Source organism: Ochotona curzoniae, unplaced genomic scaffold (assembly GCF_017591425.1).
Source record: "Ochotona curzoniae isolate NIBS_2020 unplaced genomic scaffold, NIBS_Ocur_1.0 contig_66, whole genome shotgun sequence".
Taxonomy (NCBI): Eukaryota; Metazoa; Chordata; class Mammalia; order Lagomorpha; family Ochotonidae; genus Ochotona; species Ochotona curzoniae.
The window spans coordinates 6,648,733-6,676,171 of NW_024466512.1; the positions used below are offsets into that span (position 1 = coordinate 6,648,733).

The following is a 27,439-nucleotide window of genomic DNA, read 5'->3' on the forward strand; positions in this document are numbered from 1 at the left end:
ATTGCAGCGATCTGAGGAGCGAACGGTGGATGGAAGATCTTTGTCTCTCCTACTCTGTAAATCTGCCTTTATTAAAAAGAAAGAAAAAAAGACAAGCCTCTAAAACAGTGGCTGCAAACATACGTTCATACATACTGTTTGTTTGGTACAGGGAGAAAAAAAAAAAAACATTTTGGTATAATATTAAATATTCTCACATTCAGGATTTGCAGCTTCTCTTTAAAAGCCGTGAGGAAGGCTGCTAGGGTCCTGATGGTATTTCTTTTAAAGCAAGGCGCTAACTCAGCAGTCATGGGAGGCCTGCCTCCGCACTGGTTACCCCGGGGAGTTAAGTGAGGTCTAGTTACCCACAAGATGGCCCGGAGGGGCCATCTCAAGGCGAGACCTGCACGAACTCACCAGGGGAATTCACAACCCGCGAGTCTCAGTCGTCTCGTCCGTGAAATGGGGCTAAGCCCGCGCGGCCGTGGCGGCGGCCGGCCCCCACGCGGGCTCGGGGCGCGACAGCGGGGACCCCCCGGGGCATCTCGTCGTCCGCCCGCCCCTCGCTCTCGGCCGAGGTCGCCCCGCACGCCGAGAGGCGTGGCCGGCCCGCGTGGACCCTGGCGGCCATGGCCTCGGTGGTGGAATACAAGGGCCTCAAGGCCGGCTACCACTGCGGCTACTGTGGCTCGGAGGAGGGCAAGGCGTCCTGCGGTAAGTGTCCCGAGCGGCGGGGCCTGTCGTCCGTCGCCCCTCGCCCGCGGACGTCCTCCGCGGCCCAGGCCGGCTCGGACGGAAGAGCGAGTGAGCCCGGCCTCCTCGCTCTCCGCTCCTTGCAACTCGACCCCGTTCAGCCCGTGTCCCTTCCCGTCCCTTTTCTCCGCCTTACCCTTACTGACGATGGCGGCCCCCCACAACGAGGGAACGGAAATAGCGGGAGGCTGCCCTGGGTCAAGATGGCGCCGGCGGCGTCAGTTGCGAAAGGCGCTGGGCCGAGCCGGGCCCGCGGGCGTCCTAGCGGCTTCGCGCGAGCCCCGGAGGCTTCCGGACGGCGCGCTGCCTTGTGGGGTGGCGGCGGCGCTGCTGATCCCGGCTGCGGGGCGTCCTCCGCACCGGCACCATGGCTTCCTGTGCGGCGGTGTCTCCCAGTATCGTGGAGTATTTCGAGGGCGAGGACTTCTACCGCTGCGGTTATTGCAAGAACGAGTCGGGTAGTCGCTCCCATGGTGAGCGAGCCGGGTCTGCGGGCGTGGGCGGCCCGGGTGGACCGGCCGGAGGGAGCCGCTGGCTGGCCCCGGGTTCCCGGCGGGCCGGCGCGGACTCAGGGTCTCGTTCCTCAGGAGACCCCCCAACCCTTCCTCGCGGGTGTCCGGATGCGCCCAGTGAAGTGCGGGCCAGGGTCGCTGGGGGCGCGCCCCTGTGCCAGACGCCAGCTTAGGATCGTTTCCCCCCGGACTGCTAGGGCGGCGGGGCTAGCCCGCGGTTTTATTTCTGTCATGAACAAGGTTTCTTTTGGGGAGTGGGTGGAGTGGGGTAGATCGTGTGTTTTGTGTATAAAACACTGTGTTCGTTTCCTGCTGTGTCATGCACTAATATAAACACCTATTTGTAAACTTTCTTTCCGAGAGTTTGTTGATTTGAAAGGCAGAGTGACAGGTGTTCCTGAATGGCGACAGCAGGCAGGGCCAGGCCAGGAGAAGGCACGGAGAACAGATCCCCAGCTGGGTCTCGCACTCGGGTGCCAGGTCCCCAAGACCTTGGCCCTGATCTGTCCCCCAGGTTGCACGACAGCTGGCAAGGGGAGCAGCGCGGGGACTGGCCCTTCATTTGGACACGTGTCCCTCAGGCAGCAGCCTAACCTGGCTATGCCACAGCGTTAAGCCAGCGTTGTGGAAAGCACGCTGACCATGAGGGTATGAATGGAGGTGTTTTTCCACTTTAAAAGAAGGTTTACATGGGGAATGGCTTGGTCATTGATGATGTGTCTGCCTAGCCACAGTATGTTGCGGGCTTCCTGTAAGCAGGTGTCTTGATTGGACAGCAGGCTTTCGGTAGAAGGGACAGTTATTGGGGTCAGCCAAGTAGAAAGCCACTGCCGGTAGGGTTGGGTGGAGAAGGTGAACAGGATGCAGGTGGCGTAATGGACACCACTGCCGGTCCCCCAGGAAGAGGGCAGGACAGGGCTTGTCCAACTACTGCCCCTTCCTGCTCCTTTTCTGAATCCTGCTGCTGGGCAGTCCTGTCCATTGCTGTTTTACTTGGATTTACTGCACAGCATGCATTTGTGAGTGGGTGGGCTTGACTATTTATGTAATAACTTCTTGATGTGTTAAACCACAGGAGATATTAAAGTTTGGAGGTGTGGTGCCATCCAGTTGTGGGGAGGACCTCCATTTGTAATATCACGGAGACTCCTGGTTAATCTTCAGTTGAACGTAACTGATGTTGGGACAGGACATTGAGCGTTAGCATCCTTGTTGGAACACCTTGCATCACTTATCTTTGGCTCCTGAACCCCACTTCTGCCAGGGCACAGCCAGAGTCAGTGCTGGGGACCAGGTGGTTGGTTCCTGCTGCTGCACTGGGACAAGTGGGTGGCCTTCCTGGCTTGGCCTTGGCCCACGTTCTGCCGTGGCAGGCATTTGAGAACCCTCTCCCTCTCTCGCAGGTGACGTTTTGATGTGTGTTGTGTGAAGTGTATGCTGTGTCTTTGTGTTTCTGCTGTGAATGTCATGGGAGCATGCTTGAAAGATGATGCTGTGATGTTGAAGGAGGAGGGTGCCAGTGGCCGTGCCTCACAGGTGCCTTGTTTTGCAGGCATGTGGGCGCACTCCCTGACTGTGCAGGACTACCAGGACCTCATAGACCGAGGATGGCGCAGGTAGGCCAAGCTCCTGTGCAGGACACTGCCGGCTCTGTCTGCCGGAGGAGAGGGTTGCAAAGAGGATGCAGGACAGCTCTGCGACAATCATTCGTGTGTAGTGATTTCATTCTCTTTTCAAAATTATTTCGGAGGAAAGTTTGAAATATGTGCAGAGATGGGGAGTTTCATGAGGGCTGTGCTGCAGTGGTTACTCAGCCGGCCGGTCTCTTTGGCCGCTTGTCCTGCCCACTCCAGATCCCATCTGTAGGTTGTTACAGGTGGCGTGTCAGTATGCCTGCGGGTGGGGACCTGCCCCTGTGTTGGGAGCAGTGGAGCCACAGAGAGCATGCAGATCTGAAGGATTCATCCTATAAGGGGTTTGGGAACAAAGCACTGGTCCTGGTGTGCCCACTTACAAGATTATCTAATTGAGAAGAGCAATTAAACCGAAATGCAGTACATGATAGTATTTATTTATTTTAATCTTAACATTCCTGTACATATCTATGTTGGTACATGTAAAAAATGTGAAAGAAATTAACCACCTGTTTTATACTTTCAGAAGTGGGAAATATGTGTACAAACCTGTCATGAATCAAACCTGTTGTCCTCAGTACACAATAAGGTAAGAATTTTAGATCCTAGATCCTAGCAATAAGATCTATAATGCCAAGAGACTATGCAAGTATGTTAGTAGTAGGCTGTTAAGCATTTTTAGAAAATGCTAATTTATACTTTAGGTAGCCTTTCTTTAAGGAAAATCAAGGATTGTCGTTTCTGTGTATCAGTATCGTGTTCCATACTGATGAATAGTTTTAATAATATTGTTGGTTCTGGGGCCAGCGTTATAACATTGTACGCATTCCATATGGGCACCAGTTCGAGTCCTGGCTGCTCCACTTCCCATTCAGCTCTCTCCGAATGGCCTGGAAAAACAGTGGTAAATGGCTCAAGACCTTGGGCTGCTGTTCCCACGTGGAAGACCCAGAAGAAGCTCCAGGCTCTGGGCTTCAGATGGGCCCAGCTCCTGCCGTTGAGGTCACTTAGAGAATGACCCAGTGGGGGAAGATCTCTGTCCCTCTCAGTGTAATTCTGCCTTTCATTGAATAAATCGTTAAAAAATACATTGTTGGTTGTAATTTGAATATATAAAAACACTGACTTAGCAGTTTGGTCAGGGAGATGCTGTGAACATTGGTGATCTTTCAAGTTGCTTTTGGCAATCAGCATTAGCACTTGGCACAGTTTAGTATTCAAGGAATGCTCAGGGCCGCTTAGAGCACTCCATGGGAGGGAGGCAAAGACTGCATCTGCCACAAACCTGCTTTTCTGAGCTGGAAAATTTAACCCAAAAAGTCTGTATTTCGACAAAGTTTTGCTTGGTTTTTTGTAATCTATAGGACTTTGTACCTCTTGGCAGACCATAGCATAGAATTTTCCCCTCTTTTTCAGATTATAAAGATCATCTTTCCTTGTTTGTGTGTGTGTGGCGGTTGGCAGAAAATGTGGGGAGTGCTTTAACGTGCGTGTCTGTCTTCAGTGCAGGTGTATGCAGATAGCTGAGTCTAAGTTCTGCACACAGTTGAGTTCACTGGTTGGTTGGCTCTGAATGGTTTAGATGTGTCAGGACTGTTAGAAAACTCCCCGACACCTTCCGACCTGCACCCCACCTGATGCAGCCCGTCGTCCTGGGGTCTCTGTGGCCCGCATCCTTGGCGTTCTCTTTGGCTCATCTCTTGAATCCTGTCCACTGGTACCTTCCTTCTTACTCTTCTCTGTTCCAGTGAAGCACATCTTCTAGTAGCTTTCTGAGAAAAAATACATGAACAAATGGTTTTGAAATTTTGCACATCTGGATTTTTTTTAGGAAGATCTATTTATGTATTTGAAAGGCCAAATGATGAAAAGGAAGAGACATAGAGACCTTCCATTTGCTAGTTCACTTCCCACATGCCTGCAGTCATCGGGGCTGGGACAGTCTGAATCCAGGAGCCAGGCACGTGTTCTGGTCTCCCATGTGGGTGACAGGCGTAGGCCATGAGGAAGTGGAAGCAGTGTAGCTGGGCCTTGAGCTGGCACACGGATACAGGATGCTAAGCGTTGACCAGCCCTCTGTGCCGCAACGCCAACCTCTGAGAATGTTCTAATTCAGCGAAAATAGACTGGTCCTCTGCTTTTTTCGATTTTTTTTTTAAAATGTCATTTGTTTTTATTGGAAAGGCAGACTCTCAGAGAGAAGGAGAGACAGAGAAAGATCTTCCATCTGCTGGTTCACTCCCCAAATGGCCACAGCGGTTGGAGCTCTACTGGTCAGAGCTGAAGGCCAGGAGCTTCTTCCAGGTTCAGGTCTCCTACACGGGTGCAGGATCCCCAAGACCATGGGCAGCCCTCCACTGCTTTCCCAGGCCATAAGGAGGGAGCTGGGAACATCCAAGCCATAAGGATGGGAAGTGGAACATCTGGGACATGAACCAGCGCCCGAATGGGATCTCAGTGTTTAGACGTGGAAGATCAGCCGGTTGAAACAATGCACCAGTCCCTACTTTTTTTCTTTTCAGTTTTCTCTTTTCACTGAGTATTCTTGGAGATTTTGTTAATTTCATTGTCCAAATCTTTATTTCTTCTTCTAGTTTTTAATTGTGAGGCATTTTGTTCTTGGACTTTTTTTTGGATAACTTCTATTTTATGAGTGTATTAATTTAAAAATTGCTGTGAGAATTTTTTATAAGATTTATTTATTTATTGGAAAGTCAGATATACAGAGAGGAGGAAAGACAGAGAGAAAGATCTTCTGTCCGATGAGTCACTCCCCAAGTGACCGCAACGGCCGATGCTATGCTGGTCCGAAGCCAGGAGCCAGGAACTTCTTCCGGGTCTCCCACACAGCTGCAGGGTCCCAAAGCTTTGGGCCGTCCTCGACTGCTTTCCCAGGCCACAGGCAGGGAGCTGGAAGGGAAGTGGGGCTGCCGGGATTAGAACCGGCGCCCATATAGGATCCCGGCGCGTTCAAGGGGAGGACTTTAGCTGCTAGGCCACGGTGCCGGTTCCCATGTGAGAATGTTTTTTAAGGTCATGTTCTTTCTGCACAGCCTGTGTGTTCGCAGGTTATTTCTCTGGTCTGTTTAGTGCTCATGTTAGCTTGAAGGGCCTTCTTCAAATGTCTGCAAGTCCTGTGTGCTCACTTCTCTTGCTTTTTAAAAGATTTGTTTTTATTTGAAAGGCAGATTTACAATAATAACGTCTTACATCTGTTGATTCACTCCCTAAATGTCTGCAATGGCCAGAGCTGGTCCAGTCTGAAGCTAGGAGCCTGGAGCATCTTCTGGTCTCCCCTGTGGGTACAGGGTCCTGGGGACTTGGGCTGTCTTCTGCCTTCCCAGGCACATTGGTAGGGAGCTGGATCAGAAGTAGAGCAGCTGGGACTTGACCTGGCACGCATATGAGAATACTGGCACTGCAGGTGGAGGCTTACTGCTCTGCGACACCAGCCCTTACTGGGTTCTTTGCTGAGGCTTTAGGTGGAGTTATCTAGTGAGGTGGTTTTGTTGGGGAGTCCCTACTGTGTTTTGGGGTCTGATGAAGCTCTGGAGAAAAGCAGAATCGTGTGCTGTGGTGTGTTTGGGCTGGATTGGGGAAGCAGGTTGGAGGTCTTCACGTTCAGTGTGCAGACTTCCGCTGTGTGTGTCCTGTGTTCATCAGCTCTACTGCGGCCGTGGAAGAGACCCTGTTGCTTGCTTTTCCCACAAAGCTAAGCTCATAGGGAGGCATTTCTGCAGAGCAGAGAGGGGAATCTGAACTAACTCCTTTGAACACAGACTTTGGAGGAGTCCTGGTAGTCCCAGTCCCTGGACTTGGGGCTGATGGAGAGAGCCCTGGACATGCTTTCAGCCTAGGATTCAGCTTTGTTGGAGCCGCCAAGTCCGTTACCAGTTGTACATACATTTCCAGCTACTGACGTTTCTCTCCTTTTCCTATGATTTGTGTGTTTTTCTTTTAAAAAAAAATTCCCCGTCATTTTAATGGGATTTGGAGTGGAAGCAGAAGTTGCTTTAAGTCGTGTCTTTGCCAGAGATGCCGGCGCGAGGGTCGCTGCTGGGCAGCAGACACTGTCCAGAGCGGGCTCTGTTTCCTCACACTTGGAGTTCACTCTTGAAATATTTATTTTGCTTCCGTAGGTGCCGGCCTTTGCAGTTTCAGCCATCAAAATCTCACAAGAAGGTTTTGAAAAAAATGTTGAAATTCCTGGCGAAAGGGGAGATTTCCAGAGGAAACTGCGAGGGTGAGTGGAATCCTGGCCCAAACAGTGTTTCAAGTTGATGTCTCTTGTGAGCGTTCCCACCTTCAAATATCCAAAGCGCCAAGCCGGAGGGGTTCGTCCACCAGGCATTGCTGTGACAAAGGCGACAGTGGCTGGCATTGCCATTGCTGCTGCTGCCAGCCATGGCGTCCCTGCTGTGGAGAATGTGTGCTGAGACAGTCCAGCTTGAACAGAAGTGGAGGGTGATTGTAAAGTCACATTCACTTCCTGTTTGGTGCTCAGGACTCGCCAACAGCTCGGTGCACCAGCTCCTGTTGTGCTTGTACGTTAAAGAGCAAGTGGGATTGCCTCTAGAGCTTGTAAGTCATTCAGAAAAGTCAGTAGAGTCAGCTTTTCACTGTTTGAGTCAGGCTTTGCTTCAGTAAATTATATACTCTGAATTTATTTGTTTGAATTGTGGGTAACTTTGCTGAACGATAATGAGTAGCCTTTACTTGCCCTGGTTACAGATGCATTACTTTTTCAGTTTTGGTAGTTTTTTCACTTTTGTGTTTTCTGAAAGTTTTGCTCAAGGCAGGTGCCTGCCACACGAGCATGAGTGTTCTTGGAACTCTGTCACCGCTGCAGCAGGAAATGCTTCCTCTGGGAAACCTGCCAGCCAGTCTCAGCTCCTCATGTGATTCCAAAGGTGGAGTTGAATCCTGCAAGTTCCAGTTTGAAACGCTGGACAGAGTCTGCAGGACAGCCAAGCTCTTGACCCTGGCCTAGAGCCTGAGTGAACCAGGGTGCAGGAAGAGTAGGGGCAGATTTGGCAGCATTCAGGGTTGGAACGAAGGGCCACTGCATGCCCTGGAAGCGCTAGCATTTTGGTGCAGCTCTGGGGTAGCATTATGCGTCTGTAATCTTAGAGAATAAGTAGCTTAGCTCACCAGGATGAAGTTTTTTCCTGGTATCCTGCGGTCATGTTCTGAGTTTTGAAAATTAATATGCAGATAAATCTGTGAGGTTGCCGCTTATTTGTAAATTGACTGTTACCTGTCTTTTTATATAGCTCTTAGAGTTGGCTCTTTGTCCCATGTGTGGCAAGTGTCTGGAATCCGTAGGAGTGTTGTGCTCACTAAATGGCTGTGACAGACACCAGACTATGACACCTGACACTGGATGGGAGTCAGTTTCCATCATTGCAGGACAGTCCAGGGAGTCGGTTCTACACTGGTGCACAGCTGTGCTCGCCATGCTCCCCACAGCAACTGGGAAACTCTTCTTTTGAAAGGCAAAGTTAGAGAGAGAGAGATCGTGCAGGTGAGAGAAACTTCCATCCACTGGTTCACTCCCAAAATGATTGCAGTGGCTGGAGCGGAGCCTAGAGCTTCATCCAGGTCTCCACGTGGGTGCAGGGGTCCAAGGACTTGGATCATTGCCTGCTACTTTCCCGGGCCATTAGATTGGAGCTGGATGGGAAGTGCAACAACCGGGACTTGAACTTGTACTCTCATGCGATGCTGGCACTGCGCCATATCTCTCGCCCTGGGACTTTATTTTATCATGTATTGTCCAGGTTCGCTCTTGATGCTTCCAGAGCCAGCCAGTGGGATCAGAGTGGTAGTTTAGGGTCGTGGATTTCCAGTAAGTGAAGCACATTGGACTTACTGACTGTCATATTCCATTAGCAGAGTTTAGTCAGTTCACTGGTGTTTGGTGATCTGATTCCTCTGAGAGAACCACCGGCATGCCTTTTTGTTTGTTTGTTACTGTTGCTTATTTAAACTCATGATGATGACAGGAACTGACAAGGAGTGTACCTGCCAGAGCATACTGGTGTCTTGGAGCACGGAGAGTCCAGTGCGTTCAGAGAGGCATTGCTGTGGGTGTTGGGTGTGGAGCTTCTCTCCTTCCCCTTTGCCCTTTCCGGAACATTGCTGGATGGAGAACTTTCTGTGTGGAATCTTGCTTGGTTGAGGGCAGCTGCGACACCCCAGTGCTGCCCGCAGGAGAGGGCTGTGACCTCTCCCTTACCTAGGCTTTTTGACAGTGGCAAGTCTTTGCGATGTAAATGCTGCTTTGCTCCTGAGGCTCGCTTCCTTCTTCCGGCGCACAGAACTGGCCATTATTTTTCTGCCCCTCACACACACATAGGCTCATGTCTACCTAGCAACTTTAACATTCTCCACTCAAGAGAAGAAGTCACCCATGAACTAGTGGGGCTAGCATGAGTGCAGATGAAAGATATCCCTGTGTTTCCTCAGAGCTGACCCATGGGCAGAGCTGCTAATGGGTGCTCTCGTCTTAGTCTCTGTCCTGTGGTGTGCGGAGAGATTGTTCAGTGTGGTCCAGAGGACCGGTCATCCTGGCTCTATGCTGGCAGCCCTGCCCAAGACCCTCTGGTGTGGACGGCGTGTACTCTGTTAGAGAGAGAGACAGGAGACTCTGTTAGAGTGGACAGGAGGCACACAGCCAAGGGGAGTGCAGAGTAGGCGATGTCTCAGCGCTCTTTAAGTGCAGCTCTGGCTGGGAGATGAGATGGCAGACTTGGTGAACACACAGTAGTTCCTGCCACAGTGGATAAGGGGGCCAGTGTGTTCTTCTGCTTGTCTTTTTAAACTTTTACTTTATTTTTGATGTTATTTCCATAGTTGACAAGAATACATACGCGTGAAGACCACTGATTAGGATGGAAGGGTAGAGATGGGGGGAAGGAGGTTGGGACCAGTGCTACCAGTTTTTCTTTTCTTTCTTTTCTCTATATTGGAGGTTGGAGGGGGACAAGAGAAGAGGGAGGGGATTGTTCTAAGGGGATTGTGCCAAACTACACCAGTTCCAGGGGATGGGATGTCCACTTGATGTCTTCTTAGAAACCCTCATGTGGATGGGAATGTTCTGAGGGTGTTGCTGAGTGGTTTTGGCAGTTCTGAAATGCAGTTGGTTTCATTACTTCAAGGTTGAAAAATCCTTGCAGGGTCCATTGGCTGACTGAGTCCATCCCAGTGCATCCACTTACCTAGGCACTTGCTGGCAGAGCTTTGCCAGGAAAAGTCGCCCAACCTTTCTGCTCTCTTTCTTACATGGCACTCGGCAGTCTCTGAGGGCCTAAATGGGCTGGCCATCGTGTCCTCCTGTGCACCTGGGCGTGCCTCCACTGCATAGACATCAGCAATCGAGGAGACTCAGTCTCCAAGGTCAGACCACAAATCCTATGATTTTTTTCCTGTGGCCTGAGTTTTGAATCCAGTGGTCCAGTTGAAGTCCCCTAAAAAAATCTTACCTGGAATGACCCTAGACCTGACTCATATGTGCCAGGACTGCAGGGTCCGGTTCGGTCTGTCACCTGCATCAACCTCTGCACAAACTGGTGATCATAGTGGCTTGGGCAGTTCCTTCCCCAGCCCAGCCCAGCAAGCTGGGGGCCAAGCCCAGCTCAACTTGCCATAGACCTGGCCCTTGTGCACACCAGCGGGAACTGCAGCCTAGTGGAGGTGGCCCCCAATAATCCCCACCAGGCCTCCCCCCAGCCCCATTTCTTGTGCATGACAATATTTGTAGCAAATTAGACTGTTCAGTCTGTGCCACATCCCAGTTGGGCTCATATATACCTGTGGGTGTTGCAGCTTAGTTCAGGGGAGCTAAGGCCACTCCGTGACCCAATCCACACATGTGTTGGCCAATGCTGCTGCCTCGTCCAGTCTGCCCATCCCCAGACCTGGCTCTCATGCACACCAGAAGGAACTGCAGCCCAGCAAGGGAGTGCCCACTGTTTCTCCAGTAGGCCCATTTCCAGTCCCAGATCTTACATTTTCCAGGGGGTACTACAGTCAGTCTGACATGACTTGGCACCCTGTCTTGGCACCCCGTTGGCATTTATCCTGGCCCTTGCATGTACCAGTGATAGCAGTAGCCTAGCCTAGCCTGGTCTTCCCCCAGACTTAGGTCACATGTAGGCTGATGGTTGTTGCTGCTCTGTCCAACACAGTCTGCCCCAATCCCAGCTCTCAGTGTGAGCAGTGTGAGCAGTGGCTAAGTAGGAGAGCCTCCACAGCCCCAACCAGATTTTCTCCTGGCCTTGGGTCTTGTATATGCCAATGGATGCTGTTGCCCAGTCTGGCATGGCCTGTCCCGCCTCTGCATTCGCTGGTAGGTGCTGCATTCTGGGCTGCTCCTGTGTTTGTCTTAACTGTGTCAAACCACTTTGCTGATGGACTTTGTTCTGACTTGCAGACGAGCCCATGGATTCTACAATGGAGGATGCTGTTGCTGGTGACTTTGCATTAATCAACAAATTGGATATAAAGTGTGACAGAACAATTACTGATGACTTCAGACAGAGCCTAGAGAGTGAAGAGAAGGGAAAAAGTGCCAAGAAAGAAGACTCCAATGAATTAATTCAGCCACAGGACATCGAGGAGAAGTTGGGCTCAGGTGAACCGTCCCATCTAGGGAAAGTTCACATGGCTCCTAAGCCAGGTGAGGAGGGTGTGCGGTCAGCTCAGTGACACGATTACCTCCCTGCTCAGCATGCCCTGCCTGGGCCCTGCCTTTGGCAAGCCTGTGTGACACAGCTTACTGCCTGCATGGATGGCTCGGCTCTTTGCAACCTGCTCTGCTTGGGGAGACTGGAGCTGTAGCCTTGTCATCGCCCCAAACACAGATATCACAGTAATTCCATTGCTTTACTGCCATAGACCTCTGTCAGCTTTTGGTCAGTGAAAAAATAGGTTGATAAACACTTTAATTTTCAGTATTGAGACAAAATAAATTATATATATTATGTCTAAATATAGCAATTATAAAATTTTTCAGATTATCATTTCTTTATAGAGTTGTAAGGATTTCTTTATAGAGTTGTAAGGATGGAAAGGGATGCAGATTTTGTTCTCATTTTTCCTCGACAAGGGAACTTTTTCTGTATTCTCACAAAAGAATGAGACAAAAACGTAGCTGTCACTCGGCAGGCTTGTTACGCCCTGGGGATCATCTGACCCCTGGGGACAGTCAGCATTCCTCAGATCTTGACTAGCTTTCAGTTTTACTTGCTTGGAATGACCCAAAGGATTTAGTACAAGTGTGGTGTCCATGTCCAAATGAAGCCATGCAAGCTAAAGCACAGACAATTTGCCATTTCTCTTTGAATTTTTAAATAAGATTTTCAATGATTTTTAAATTGATGATAGGAGATTTTTATCCTCGTTAGTAAGAATTGTCCAATAAAATGTTTTGAATTAATCTTTAAGCCTTCTTTGGTAATGGGATTCAATCTTTAAAATTTTTATTAGAAAATTTTTTATTTGTAAAGAAATTTTTATTATGGAACATTTTAAACATATTTAAGTTAGATTCAGAGTGTAGTTATCTTCCATGTGCGCTTTCTTCATTTGAAGCAGTTACTGACCAATGATGACAGCTCTTGTATCACCTGTGCCTGTGCTAATTCCCCTGTGTGACGGGAGCAAAGTGCAAGTGCAAGTGCTATGCCATCCTGTGCTTCAGAATACGTATACATTTTTTGAAGATTTATCTATTTGAAAATCTGAGTTACAGAGAGAGGGGAGAGAGATTATTGCTGGTTTACTCCCCACATAGCCACAGTAGTAGGGGCTGGCGAGGCCAAAGGCAGGAGCTGGGGGCTTCTCTGGGTCTCCCTTGGGGGTGGCAGGGTTCCAAGCACTTCGACCATCTTCCATTGCTTCCCCATGTGCAGTAGCAGTAGCTAGATTGGAAGGGGAGCAGCCGGGACTTGAACCGGCGTCCATGTGGAATGCTGGCGGCCCAGGTAGCAGCTCCGCTGCTACTGTACAATGCCATCCCCCGAGATGTTGTCTCTTAAAAGTATGTTAAAACACACACACACACACACACACACACACACTACTATTATTACCTAAATAAAATTGCTTAATATCATTGAATATTCAGTGTTCACCTACTGACTTTTCAGCATTTGTTTATGTGAGAAACTAGATTTTGTCCATCTCTTGCATTGGCTCCATGTCTCTCACTCCTCTTACTCCTTTTTTATTTTATTTGCCATTTGCTTGTTAGAGAAGTGAGTTGTCCTTTTGCTTCCTGTGGCTGCCTGATTGTGTCTGCAGTTGTAGGTTAGCCTGTTCCCCCTCCAGGCTGTAAATTGATGTTGTAGTTTACAGTCTCCATCAGATTGAAGCCTAAACTTTCTTTTGTGTTTGAGGGAGGCGAATCTTAATCAGATTCAGGTTTGAATGATTCCTTGAAGAGTGGAGGTCGCTTGTGTGAGCGCCTGCTTTTCTGGGGACACACTGCCTGGCTGTTGTTTCTGTGTGGGTTGCTCACTGATTCTCAGTGTGTGAGCGGTCTTCCTTGCCTGTTCTTATGCTGTCACTCATTATTCAGTCATTCCCTGGGATACTTCCAAAAAGGGAAAGTTCCCTTCATTTGTTTGTCTTCATTAAAACAGAAAAGGCACAATAAACTCCTGTATTTTCTGTTCTATTTGCTGTTTCTCAAAATAACAGTTGAAAGCGCCAGTTGGGTTGGTTTGCTGTCTCTGTTTGCTGGGTTGCAGCCCATTGCACCTGTAGAAGCTGCTTCAAGGTGGCGTCTGGGTCTGTTGGTGTGTTCCCAATAGTCTGCCAGCTTCCTTGCCATCGGGTATGCTGGTGGGGTTCGTCTCGTTGTGACGTTTCTTCAGGGCTCTGTGGTTCCTCCCGGTGGGACATGGATTTAGAGAAGACAGGCTGATGTGTGAACAAGTGCTTTTGCTGCTTGTTCTCTCGGTTATTTTGGTGAACAGACTTAAGTACTAAGTTGATACTGCTACCTCCATTCCAATTTCAGATCTAGTCCATTTATTTTCTTGTTTTTGTTTTTGCCTTTTGCATTGAGAAACGTTGTTGAAGACATTGGGGGATGTTGACTGAAATTATTATATTACATAAGTACCTATTTGTATTATCTCACACAGCATATTTAGAGGAAAATCTTACTGCTAGCAGTATAATTACTGAAACTTTAAAAATTTTTTTTTTCTGGGCAGTTTTTTTCCCTTATTGTATCTCTCATTGGGAATGTAGGATTGTTTTAAATCCCAAGAATTTTTCCTTTTTTGAGACCTGCATTTCCATTTTGCTTTCAATCATCTTAGAAAATATAATAGAAAATAGCAGGTCTGTCTGTGTCTATTCCAATTAGGGGCTAATCTAGAACTGCTGATTTCTTTGGAACTTCCAGGCAGGGGCTTGGTGTGGCAGGCTGATTCTGTAGCCATGGTCTCGTTTTGTCCAGCCAAAGGAATGTATGGCTCTGCAGAATCTGCAGGCCCTAAGCAAGCTGAGATCTTACCAACGGATGGGAGTCCGTCGTGGTCGGTAGTCCGGCAGTGATGCGGGGATAACTGTGACAGTGAGTGCTCCCTCGAGTGAGTTCTCTAGTGTGGAGACAACTGAAGTGGCCTTTCAGAATGTCCTGTGACTCGTGTGTCTCAGGTCACTCCATTTCATTTTCAAGTTTTCCATGTTTGGAAATTTTAGGGGTTGTGTTTTCCATTATTCCTTACGGGATGCCTGTGTAGGTAAAGGTTTGTTCTGGATGTTGGTGATGCATATAATAGGTAGTAACAATAGATAACTTGAATTGTGTGGTCGCAGCTACGTTACAGCTGCGCAAGCGTTAACACACCAAACCCCACAGCAAGTCCATGGATAGGCCTGATGCTTGTCCCTCTCCTGCACACCTGGAAGCTCCGTGGGTGATCCACCTGCGGGCTGGAGCTGCTCCAGGATCTCTGGCAGCATGCTTTGGGACGGACTGCAGAAGAGAGAGGGTCCCTAGCCTGGTGAGGCAATAGAATAAGGGTCAGTTGCAGAACTGGTTTCTCCTGGCTGGTTCAGACTTAGCCCAAAACTCTTTTTGACAGGTGAGCTTTGTTTCCGTTAGAAAGTTTGCTTAGTGAAGTTACAGTGTGGTCTCGTTGTTGGTGAAGTCACTGCTTTTTCATACGCTTCACCTCCCTTGATTTCTGGCAAGTCACTCTAGACCCTCATTTTCTTCTCTATAAAACCAACTTGACTTTCCTACTGCTGAGTTTTATATGACTTGTGAATAGTGTGTTTTGGGAGCTTAAAAACTAACTTTAAAAAATAATTAAAAAAAAAAAAACTAACTTTATAAAGAATTTAGAGTAGTGTTTGCTGAGCTGTAGGAGAGTGCCACACCATCAGTACCTCCCTGGAGTGTGCCTACGTATCTTGCTGTTTGCAAAGTACTTCACAAAGTTTGGAGAAAAGTGGAATTAAGAGATTTTTTTATGTGAAAAATTTTGAAATGTGTGCATATAAGGGGGCTCTCATAAAATATTGTGGGCGGTGCCTATTGTAAGGAAACTATGCTTGGAATTCAGATTTTTTTGTAATAAATTTTTTTAAAAAGATGATTTTTATTGGAAAGATATATTTTTATGGAGAGAAGGAGAGACAGAAAGATCTTCCATCTGCTGGTTCATCACCAAGTGGCCGGAGCTGAGCCGGTCTGAAACCAGGAGCCTTTTCCAGTCCTGAGGCTTTGGACCGTCCTTTACTGCTTTCTCAGGCCACAGATAGGGAGCTGGATGGGAAGTGGAGCAGCTGGGATATGAACCGGCGCCGAATGGGCTGCTGAGGCTCACAGGTGAAGAATTAGTGTGCTGCACCACCGTGCAGGCACATCTCTGACGGTGAAATTCTAATGCTTTATTGTGTTGAAACAGCCCCCGTCCCTCCCCCCAAGCTCGATGCACTGTTGGGACTCGGCATTCATTGTGTAGAAGCTCGGGGCTTTTGAGAAAATAAGTCTAAAATGAAACGTGGTTGGATTAATGTGGTAAAATCCTTTTCAGGCAGAGGGGCTGATTTGAGTAAGCCTCCATGTCGAAAAGCGAAGGAAATCCGGAAAGAAAGGAAAAGGTTAAAACTGCTGCAGCGAGGCCCGTGCGCAGAGGGCTTCCAGGCCCACGGTCAGCCGCCCAAGGCCAAGTCCAACCAGCCCAAGTCCCTTGAAGAGCTCATCTTTGAATCTTTGCCGGAGAATGCATCACACAAGTTAGAGGTACTTTGCTTTTTGTTTGTCACTGTTTGTTTTCTTTTTGTTGTTGTTGTTACATGGTTTCAGTTGAAGTTACCGTGATCAGTTAATGATTCTTTATCTGAATAATAAGAAACCGAAGAGATCTGAGTTAGAGAAGGATTTGTATTTCCCAAACCCACTGCTATTTTGGAAGAAATCATTTTTTATTTAGAACATTTCTAAGACTATATAGGCTACTGAATAGTTGGCTGCTGAAGTTGTGAAAGCAGTGGCAGGCTTGACGTGTTGCTTAACTGGATGCTCTGGCTTTTTGTGTCCCTTGGTTGATCTTTAATGCTTGAAATGAAAAATACTGCTTAAAATTTTATTTTTGAAATTTGGATAGTAAAAAGATCATTTTAACAGTAAAACAGAACAGTCCCAGTTGGCAGATGTTTATTCATTGTCATCCAGGACAGGCACACGTCACACAGGGAAGCCAGGAGTTCGAAAGTAAATGCACATTGCTCCTGCAGTCCTCTCTCAGGAGTGGCCCCGAACCGTCCAAGCACCGTGGATGCTTTGGAACTAAACTCCACTCACCTTGATTTATATTCCTGGATCAAATTCAGATTTTCAGTATTAGGTTGTAGAAAATATAGACTTCCAGCCTAAAACATTAGCCGTATGATTTTATTGAATTTTTATACCTGATTAGCAATGTCAGCACTTGATTTTATAATTTAATGTCGTCTAAAACACTTATAACTAAAGAGCTGGTAATAAAAATGAACTTGAATGTGTCCTCAATGTTAGGACAATATGCATAGTTTGTTAGACCTAGCTTTTTACCTAGAGGCTGAGAATCTCTGCTGGTTCTCTTGGCACATGCCTGCAGTGGTCAACACTGGGCCAGGCCGAGCCAAGAGCTCCGTCAGGGTGTCCCGTCGGGGATCTTGAACCCTGTTCCGACTCCCACGACTGTGCCGAGTCAAGGCCAGGTGCCCCGCTGGGGGACGCGGCGTCCTGGCTGCTCAGCCGAAATGCTGCCTCAGCTCTGCTTTACCAGTGTGGGCTGCTCGGATTGTATTACTGAGCTTCCTCCTGCCGTACTTATAAAGAGATGAACATACTGCATAAAATATTTTTAATTAGAATATTTCATGAAGGCTCTTCTTTTTATCCTGGATGGTAATCTGTCCTGGAACCCAGTGCACATAAGAACTCTCCAGAAGCCAGCTGGGGCTGAGCTTGGCGTGGTTAAGCCACCTCTCATGCTGGCTTTCCATATGGGCGCTGGTCTGAGTTCTGGCTGCTCCACTTCCTGTCCTGCCTGCGTGGGAGACCTGAGTGAAGCTCCAATTCCTGTAGTTGGGCCAGGCTGGGGAGTGAGCCACTGGATGGAAGAGCTCTTCCTGTGACTATCAGAGAAATAAATCAATCTTACACAACACACAGCACAGTACAACACAACCACCCTTTGTTTCAGTATGTTGACGCTCAGGGAGGGTGTGTAGAGACTCCCTGTCCACTGGGTGTCACTCTTCCTCCATGGAGGAGAGTGTTAACGGTACACAAAATTTCCAGTTAGGTTTCTGTGCTGTTGCATTTGATTTTTTTGTCCCACTATTCTGCTTTGCTAGCTCATCAACGGGTTAGCAGATAATGCCAAAATAAATTCTAGCCATTGCAACATATAATTATTGGTTTTAATTTGTCTTCATCTTACATGCAACCAAAGTAAGTCAAAGAGAATTAATGGGCGTGGTCAGTAGGATGACATTGTAAGGAAATTTGACTTCCCAGCCTTCCTTTACCATGCTGTGGTATGGGCATGCTGGTGCGGGGAATGAAAGAGTTCCAGAAAATGTTCAGTTTTCAGTTTCTGAGAGTGGATTTGATGTAACGAAAGCTTAGAGGTAGGGTTGTGTGTGAGTGCCGGGGTGTGGCACCTGCCAGCCTGCAGGCATGGCAGCTGCCAGAATCCAGAGGCTCCAGTGAGTCTCAGGGTGGCAGTGTATCTATTCTGCTCATTGTTGATTTTTTTAAAGGTTAAAATGTTGTGTTTAATTTTGTATTGAAACTTGCTTTGATGGTGGGAGTTGCCATTAATGCATACACTGTGGAATGAATGAATGAGTAACTTACCAAACGTTGTTTTTTAACTCCTTCTGAAGGTGAGGGTGGTGAGATCATCTCCCCCAAGTTCTCAGTTCAAAGCCACATTTCAGGAGTCTTACCAACTCTATAAACGTTACCAGATGGTTGTGCACAAGGACCCACCTGACAAACCAACTGTGAGCCAGGTCAGCATGCCAAGTGTAATTTTTCTGGGTAAACAAAGCCTTCCCTCCATTTGGTGTCTTTGTATGAAATCCTGGTTTCCTTGTGATACGTATTACTTATGTTCAGTTTGAGGCATATCTGCGAAAAGATAGGGCTGAATACATGAGCTTTCTGAAAGTGCCACTTTGAGTAGTCATACATCATTCCAGCGTGGACAAAGTGTCACGTGAAATTGCCTTTATTAAGAGTAACTGTTGGCGTACGTTTATCTGAAGATAATGAAAAGAGCCTCAGGCTGTGCCGTCTTTACTTTGTCCACACGGTTAGCGTGTTTTACTGGTGTCAGAGAGTCACGTGTTGAAGAAGGTGGTGAGAGCTAAACTCAGTCTGGGCACAGCTGAGGGGGCAGGAAAGCTAGATGGTGGAATGCTTCAACGCAAGTCTTCCTTGTATGCTTGTAATTTTATAAATCATATGACCCAGAGAAAACCCAAAAGGGAAGAAAAGTTCAGATTCAGGCAGCCAGTACAGAGGTGAAAGCAGTGGCTGTGATCCCAGCAGCGATGTCGACTCTAGGGAGCGCACACAGCCACAGTCGGTGGCTAACCCAGATGGCCTTGGCTCTCGGTGAGCGTCCATGTGACTGTGCCAGCCTGCCCCTGGTTTCCACGTTAGTGACGGATTCCGCTGCTGAGCTTCGGATTTGTGGAGGTTCTGCTCTAGCCTCACCTTCAGAAGCATGCCGTCGGTGAAGGGCTTTCAACAGCGTCTGCTTCTGTTTCCTTGCTCTGAAGGTGAGGTTAGTACCTGTCTCCTTTGAGGACCCAGAATTCAAGTCGTCCTTCAGCCAGTCCTTTTCTTTATATGCCAAGTATCAAATGAGCATACACCAGGATCCGCCCGAGGAGTGTGGGAAGACGGAGGTACCGTTGGTTAACTCTTTCTCCTGTGTTGATGGGGCTGTCTGAAGGAGTGTGGTGGGTATGTCGCCTCCCTTTGCTGTTCCAGAAATGGAAGCGCTGATCGTTGCAGAGTGGATTACTCAACTGTGAAAATGAGTCTGACTGGCCAGGCCCGGCATGTTAATAAGCCTGCCAGGGACAGGGTTGTGGATGCAGGCCTCGTGTGAGCCGCTCAGCGACCTAGATGGAGCCAGTTCCTGCACCAGGCCTCCGCTGAGTCCGTCACTGAGCTCAGCCTGCCGAGCAAGTGAAGCCCTTGGCTTGAGGAAACTTCTAGCCAGCCGGTACTCTGGGCCTTCAGAAAGGTCATGGAAAATGAGTACAGTGAAGAAATTGCATGGGTTCCAAAAATGTTTGCACCAAAAACTTTTTACTTGAGGGGCAGATTCACAGAGAATGCACAGGGAGAAGGGCAGGATCATCCGCTGGTGAAGTTCCCCCGCAGGCAGCAGCAGCCAGAGCCGAGCCTTCTGGAGCCAGGAGCCTTCCGTGTCTTCCATGTGGGTACGGAATCCCGTGGCTTCTGCCCATCTGCTGTTTCTTTCCCAGGTGATAAGCAGAGAGCTGGCTGGGAAATAGAGCAGCTGGGACCTGAACTGGTGGCAGCAGGTGGAGATGCTGGTGCCTGCAGGTGGAGAATGAGCCAGTTGGTACATCGTGCTGTCCCCAAGACTGCAGACAGAGAGGAAGCTCTTGCATCCAATGATTCACTCCCCAAGTGGCCACAACAGCCGGAGCTGAGCCAGTCTAAAGCCAGGACTTTCTTCTGGGTCTCCCATGTGGGCACAGGGTCCCAAGGCTTTGGCCATCCTCGACTGCTTTCCCAGGCCACAAGCAGGGAGCTGGATGGGAAGCAGGACCACCAGGATTAGAACTGGCACCCATACGGGGTCCCGGCACGTGCGGGGCAAGGACTTTAGCTACTAGGCCACCGTGCCTGGCCCGAGACCGCACTTTTGATCCAGTTGTCTGCTCATGTAGCTGGTAGAGCATGGAGAGATGGCCTGAGCGCTTGTGCCCCTGCTGCCCAGCATGGGAGACTTGGAGGGAGTCCTGGCTGCCGGCTTCAGACTGGACCACACCTGACCATTCTGTCCATTTAGGGAGTGAACCAGTGGATGGAAGATGCTTTCTCTCTCCCTCTCTGTGTAACTCTGCCTTTCAAATAAATCTGAAAATAAATAAATAAATTACGTAACCTCACTATCATACTCATCAAAATGCATAATAAGTATGTCATCTCATGCCCCGTATATGTATGTTTTTATCTGGTTGTCTCAAAAACATCCTTTTTTATCTTTGGTATGTTTGAACTAGAATCCATAAAGGGTGTACTACCTTCACATTTTATTACATTCTTTCATGCACCTTAATTTGTAACAAATTTATGGCCTCTGAGATTTTGTTGAAGAAGCTAGGTCGTTTATGTTTTGCTTCCTGGGGTGAGTTTTGGTCTCCCAGTGATGCCCTGGTTAAAGTCCCTGCATCCCATGGCGGAGTGTCTGGATTCTGGTTGTGGTTCCTCATTGGAATTGCCTGCTGCAGGAAGCCTGGGTGAGTGGTAATCAAGTGCTTGGGCCACTTAATGTGTGAAGCCTGAATTACATTCCAGGTCCTGGCTTGGCCCCTGCCCACTCCCAGCCGTCTGTTGCAGCATTTGGGAAATGAACCAGCAGATAGAAGAACTGTCCCCCGCCCCGGCTTTCTGTCTCTTAACTTCTCTTTGTTGATTCTTTTTGAAAGTGTAAACGGACATGCTGTGCGTTTTGTTTGTGGATGTGCCTGTGTGTGAACTGTTAGGGGATGTGTGTATGCATTTCCAGAAACGCATGTTGATACCACACGTGGCAATACACGCATGCCCGCTTGCTTTCTGATGTAGGGGATCTGCCGCAGTTTCCCATGTTTACTGTTTATAAGCTGGAGGCCACTCCTTAGCAACGTTTGGAGAGGGGCTCAGCATTCCTCTTGCTCAGATCGTTGCTGGCGGACACTGGGCAGCCTGGGCTTCGCGGTTACAGTCAGTGAGTATGCTTAGACGTTGCAGTTTTGATTTTGGTCAGTGTGTTTTGTTGCAGGTTGGCAGAGTGCTGGGTTAAAAGTAAATTCCTCTCCATAAGGCTTGTGCCACGTTTCTTATAGCCAGCAGTTTTGAGGATAATTCTCTGGCCACAGAATGTTTTATAAGAATTTATGGTTTTGTTGTATGTGAATAGAAATATGTTTTCTGTGGTTTTAATTTTCATTCCTTTTATAAGTGAGTTTGTGCATATTAGGTTTAAAGGCTGTTTACATTTTTTTTCTTCTGCAAGCTATTTTATCATAGCTATTGTTTTTGGAAGGATGTTCTGTTTTTTGTTTCACTTCTTAGAAACTCTTAACATGCATGCGTTTTGGCTCTGATGAACGCTGTGATCATTTTCTGGTTTGATTTGTCTTTTTATTTTGCTGATTGTGTTTTGACTCAGCAGTGTTTTTATGCCGTCAAGGAACCAAGGAGCAGATTCCATAGGGTTCTGTGCTCAGACCCTTGAACTGTCACCTTAATGAAGTGGGGAATTGTGTAAGAACTTGCAGAAGTAGAGTTTGGAGAATTCACTTCAGTTGAGAAATGGTGGATCAGGACTTAATAGACAACAAACCCAAGCTGGATTGATTTCAGAGGGGGTTGTGTTTGTGTCTGAGGCAGGAATCATCCTTGGTCTGCCCCTCCCTGTTTCCCGGTGGTCGTCTCATCTCAGGCCTGTGGTGTAGAGATGGATGCTATCAGTGCAGTGTACCTCATCCTCCCAGCAGTGACGTCAGCACCCGGCACCACTGGCTTCCCGCCCGGTGACGTCAGCAGCAGTCCTGACGAAGGTTCTGCTTGTTCCAGCTGGAGATGTGGCCTTATCACTGGGACAGTCTGACTGACTCGGCCCACCGGGGAGAAGGAAGTGGAGGAACCGCTTACTGTAAAGAGGCTGTTGGGGCGGGTCCCATGATAAGGCTGGGTAGCCCGGGTCGGGAAAAGCCTGAGGCCGACTCCTGGTCGGACGTGACTGGACTTGAAGTGAGCAGCAGGAAGAGGCTGGTGGGAAACCCTGGATGACCAGGCGCTGGGATTCCTGTGGCTTTGGCAGTGGACTTGAAGAATGTGGAGTTGGGAGTGGCCAGGAGCAGAGAGTCCGGATTGGCCTCCAGCACCCACCTCCCCCACAGCACAGCCAGTTTCTGATTGCTGTGGTGACATTATCTGAGGTAAGAAATGTGGGCACTGAGCTGGCGGTCACTTAGCAGCCAGAGCCCAGACCTGCAGACGGAACCCCTCAACAGAAGGCAAAGTGTACACGGCTTGATGGATACAGAAGTCACAACTGTGGTAGATGAGACGACTGGGCATAAACGTGGAGGAGAGATGTGTAGTCTTCAGCCCAAGAAGGTGATTTGTACTTGGCTGTTAGAGAAACAAAGTAGCAGAAGGGAAAATTAAAGAAAAAGAACAGAGAAATAACCCTGCCTGGAGCGGAGCCTGCAGGCAGCTGAGGGCATCTGGGGTGCCCGTGGCTTGAGTGGCACGCGACAAGCTTTTAACAGCAGCGGTCCCTCCTGTCCTGTCCCGGCCCTGCCTGGGGCCCAGGGGCCTGCGCAGGGCAGTGGTCCCTCCTGTCCTGTCCTGGTCCTGCCTGGGGCCCAGGGGTGGCCTGCACAGGGCAGTGGTCCCTCCCTGCCCTAAGGAATGTTCTCCATGGCCTTGCAACTGCACCTTTCTGTGTCACCTAGAACCCAGTTCAGAGTTCTGCCCTCAGGTCTTCATCCTGGATCTGTGTCCCCTGCCAGATTCCTCCTCTCTCCTGAGGTGACTCCTGAATTCCTCCGGGGGCCCAGCTCTGAAAGGCACCTGCTCCCTCCCTCAGGGCAGAGAGGAGTGACCATCTGCAGCTCAGCTGCCTCCCCACGTGTGCTGAGCCCTCCCCCCGGAGGTGGGCAGTGTTGGCTTCTCTCCCTTTCTGCACCTTTGAGGAACCCCCCCCCCCCACGTCCCCAAGTGAGCGTAACGGCCTCTTCCGGGTCTCCCACGCGGGTGCAGGGTCCCAAAGCCATGGGCTGTCCCAGACTGCTTTCCCGGGCCACAGGCAGGGAGCCGGATGGGAAGCGGGGCCGCTGGGATTAGAACCGGCGCCCATATGGGATCCCGGGTGGGCAAGGCGAGGACCTTAACCACTGCGCCACTGCGCCGGGCCCGATCATTCATTCTTGAAGAAAATGAATACTGCCCTGCCCAGATCAGAAACCGTCCCAGCTCCCTAAACTCTGTTGCTGGAAGCTGGAGGAAGAGAGTGGTCTGTGAGTCTGGTTACCAGCCCTCGGGACGGAAGGCTAGCTCAGTGTGTAAGCACGGGGTGGCCCGCAGAGGGAGGACTTCCAGGAGAGGGACATGGCGTGCACGGCCCTCCTATGGGACGATCCCCGGGCAGCTTCCAAGTCCTAAAATTCCCTGCTAATGGGCTCCCATGCCTGATGGAGACTGGAAGTACTGGCCCTGAACAGTGGGAGGGTCCCTCAAGGGAAAAAGCTTGCATTCCATGGGATGAGAAGAGTCTTCAGCTCTCCCCACTCCCAAAGGAGCTATCTGGAACAGAATGTAGGAGAGGTGAGAACAGCAGAGATGTTCTGTGGCAAGCAGCTGAGCAGCCCTCCGTAACTCCACCCGAGCAGGGGGCTGTGCAGTGCGCCAGCTGACCAGGCAGAGAGAACCTGCAGGGGCCACCCACGGGCCCTTCCTGGGGGTCCCACTGAATTCAACCCAGCTGTTCCTAAATTAGTAGTGGATGCCCCCAAGCGCTGGGGTAGCCAGAGGGCGATCAGCAGAGGCAGAGGTCTCAGCCCGGGGGTGCCAAGCACCGCACCAAGCCGCTCTCCTCCGGGGTGACAGCCAGCCCCTCTCCTCCTGGGTGACAGCCAGCCCCTCTCCTCCTGGGTGACAGCCAGCCCCTCTCCTCCTGGGTGACAGCCACCCCGAGGCTCCGAGAGACATCGGCACCTCCTCGTTCACTGGTGCAGCCCTCCCTGCTTCCCTCCCCTGGTTTCCAAAGCAGTTTAAGAGCAAGAATGTGTCTTTGGGGCAATGAAACATAAAAATGAACATATTTGGATTCAACACTATGAAGAAGCTGTCCTACAGAAAGGAAGTTAGAAGGTAACTTGAATTTACCAAAAAGGAAGACTGCCAAAAAAATGCAAACAAGAAGATGAACACATAAATGATTATGACTGCTGTTTTCTCTTGCAACAATGCAAGATTGCATTTTAACATTTTATATACGTGTGTGTATCTATATGTTTATGTATGTATGCAACCTGTGCATCAGTAATTGTGCCAGTGGGCTAGTACTGTGGTGTAGCAGGTTAAGCTGCTCCCTGTGACATCGGTGTCCCACACGGGCACCGCTTCAAGCCCTGGCTGCTCGGCTTCTGATGCAGCCCACTGCTTGTGTGCTTGGGACGGCAGCAAAGGGTGGCTCAGGTGCTCCGTGCCCCTGCATCATCCGTGTGCAAGACCTGGAAGAAGCCCGATCTGCTTGGGCCAGCCCTGGCCTTCGCAGCCACTGGAGGAGTGAAGGAGGGGATGGAAGACTTCTGATTCTCTGCCTTTGACTGTCCCTCGCTTAACCAAATCTTTAATAAGAAAGGCCTGGTGCGGTAGCCTAGTGGCTAAAGTCTTCACCTTGCACACACCAGGATCCCAAATGAGCACCGGTTCTAATCCTGGCAGCCCCACTTCCCATCCAGCTCCCTGCTTGTGGCCTGGGAAAGCAGTCGAGGACAGCCCAAAGCCTTGGTAGACCGGAGGAGGCTCCTGACTCTTGGCTTCAGATTGTCTCGGCTCCAGCTGTTGTGGTCACGTGGGAGTGAATCATCGGACAGAAGATCTTCCTCTCTGTCTTTCCTCTGCTCTGTATCTGCCTTTCCAATTAACAACAACAAAAAGAGTACTAGAAAGGGAAGAGGGACTAGAACTATAGCAATGTGACACTGTCCCGTCTCCTTGTGGAAATGAGGTAGGTTTAAACCAAAACAGAAATGGTAAGCCCTGGAGCAGCCACCATTAAAAACATAGTGCAAAAAAATCACCAAGGGAATTAAAATGTTACAGTAAAAAATATTTAATGGAAAAAAAGACATGGACATGTTTGGGGGCCGGAAGTAAAATGGAAGGTATAAATCCTGTTATTGAATAACAACACTCAGTGTGGATTAATTGGAAACGTGTTACGCCACGCGGCCGAGCTGCTCGCTGTCCACATAGAGTGCCCGGAGCCGTTCCAGCCTCGTGCGCACCGACCGTGCAGACCCCGGGAGCCAGTGGTGCCACCCCGAAACTTCCTGTTGCCTACAAGGGACACCTGGCCCGCACTGTCCCTCCTGGCCATTGGGAGCGGTAGGGAGTGGACGGAAGAGGGGCGTGCACTCTAGCAGACAAATAAAAAATAAAATATGAGAAGTGAAAGGAACGTAGGCCGCTCATGTGCTCCGGCCATTCTAAACGGTGCAGTGCTTCGAGAACATCTGGCAGTTCCTCAGAAGGAAAAACAGCGTTACCATGCACCACGGCGATTCCACACGTAGGAAAACATTCAGGGGAAAGACAGAAAGCCACCTGCAGATTTGTACGGTAAGGTCTGTGATGCAGTGAGCTCCTGTTCAGCTGTAGAAAGAAATGATAGTGATACTGCTACAACATTAGTAATACATGCTACAACATGCATGACTTGGAAACAACATGCTCAGGGGCTCCACTGGTCAATCTTCCACCTGCAAGTGCCAGCATCCCATGTGGGCACCAGTGTGTGTCCTGGCTGCCCCGCTTCCCATCCTGCCCCCTGCTTGTGGTCTGGGAAAGCAGTAGATGACAGCCCAAAGTCTGGAAGCTCCTGGTTCCTGGCTTTGGATCAGCTCAGCTCTTCCCTTTACAGCCATTTGGGGAGTGAACCAACGGATAGAAGATCCTTCTGTCTGTCCTTGGCTGCGTAATTCTGCCTTTGCAACAAAAATTTTAGAAGATTTTCGATCTTTAGAAGAAAGGACGTGCTCAAGTCCGTGCCCAGCACGGAAGGCCGCAGGACTGCAGGACTCCGTTCCCCTGCAATGTCCGCGGCAGGCAGCTCCGGAGGCAGCTGTCCGGGCTGATGGAAACATTCTGTTAGCTGGTGACGTTGGTTGCGTAACTCTGACTGTACAAAGCTCTTGAACTGCACACCTGGAAGGTTTGACTCGGTGTCCACTTCATTATGTGCCGTGTGATTAGCGTACCTCAGTGACCCTTGTGTGGAGAAGGGCGCGGCTCAGCACTGGCCGCAGGGGGCGCTCTGCTGGCTTCCTAGAGAACACACTCCGGGCCTCGGCCTCCCGAGGCGAGCCCGGCCTCTTCCTTTTCTTTTCCAGAAGTTTCACAACATGGAGCTCATCTTCTGCCCCTAGGTGCCCGCCTTCTTCTGTTTCATTATTATCCTTGTGATGTAATTATAGAAATCTGCACTAATTAAAATGGCTCTGTATAACATCTGAGTTGCAACAAAATTCCTGAAAACTGAATCACCAGCTTTCCTGAGGTGTGACAGGCCAGCCCCAGCACAGCCCCAGCCCTGCCCTGCCCTGCCCTGCCCTGCCCCGCCCCAGCCCTGCCCTGCCCCAGCCCAGCACAGCCCTGCCCCAGCCCTGCCTTGCCCCAGCCCAGCACAGCCCTGCCCTGCCCTGCCCCAGCCCTGCCCTGCCCTGCCCTGCCCAGCCCTGCCCCAGCCCAGCCCTGCCCTGCCCTGCCCCAGCCCAGCACAGCCCAGCCCAGCCCCAGCACAGCCCTGCCCTGCCCCAGCCCAGCCCCAGCCCAGCCCAGCCCTGCCCTGCCCCTGCCCTAGCCCAGCCCCAGCCCAGCCCTGCCCTGCCCTGCCCTGCCCTGCCCCAGCCTGCCAGTCACTGCAGGACCTGTGTCTAGCAGGGCCTCCACGGAGCTGCTGCTGCTGCTGGGCCTTTGGGTGGGGTTTTTTTTTTTTTTTAAGATTTGTTTATTGGAAAAGCAGATCAGATTTACAAAGAGAAGGAGTG

General features: G+C 49.8%; 1 protein-coding gene across 4 annotated transcripts in view; it reads left to right on the top strand.

Annotated features, from left to right (window-relative positions):
* Positions 1–396: 396 nt before the first annotated feature.
* ATE1 (arginyltransferase 1) overlaps positions 397–27,439 on the top strand; it is a 115,418-nt gene continuing 88,375 nt past the window's right edge. Inside the window, exons 1-7 of one of the 4 annotated variants that reach the window (XM_040991997.1) lie at positions 397–696; positions 2,800–2,863; positions 3,408–3,470; positions 7,021–7,124; positions 11,316–11,561; positions 15,943–16,151; positions 18,287–18,415. In XM_040991997.1, coding sequence (XP_040847931.1) covers positions 612–696; positions 2,800–2,863; positions 3,408–3,470; positions 7,021–7,124; positions 11,316–11,561; positions 15,943–16,151; positions 18,287–18,415 — 900 coding nt within the window. In that variant the 5' untranslated portion in view covers positions 397–611. Of the gene's footprint in view, positions 697–914; positions 1,209–2,799; positions 2,864–3,407; positions 3,471–7,020; positions 7,125–11,315; positions 11,562–15,942; positions 16,152–18,286; positions 18,416–19,189; positions 19,319–27,439 lie in introns of those variants that run through there. The other 3 variants (XM_040991996.1, XM_040991994.1, XM_040991995.1) reach the window with 3 other exon arrangements.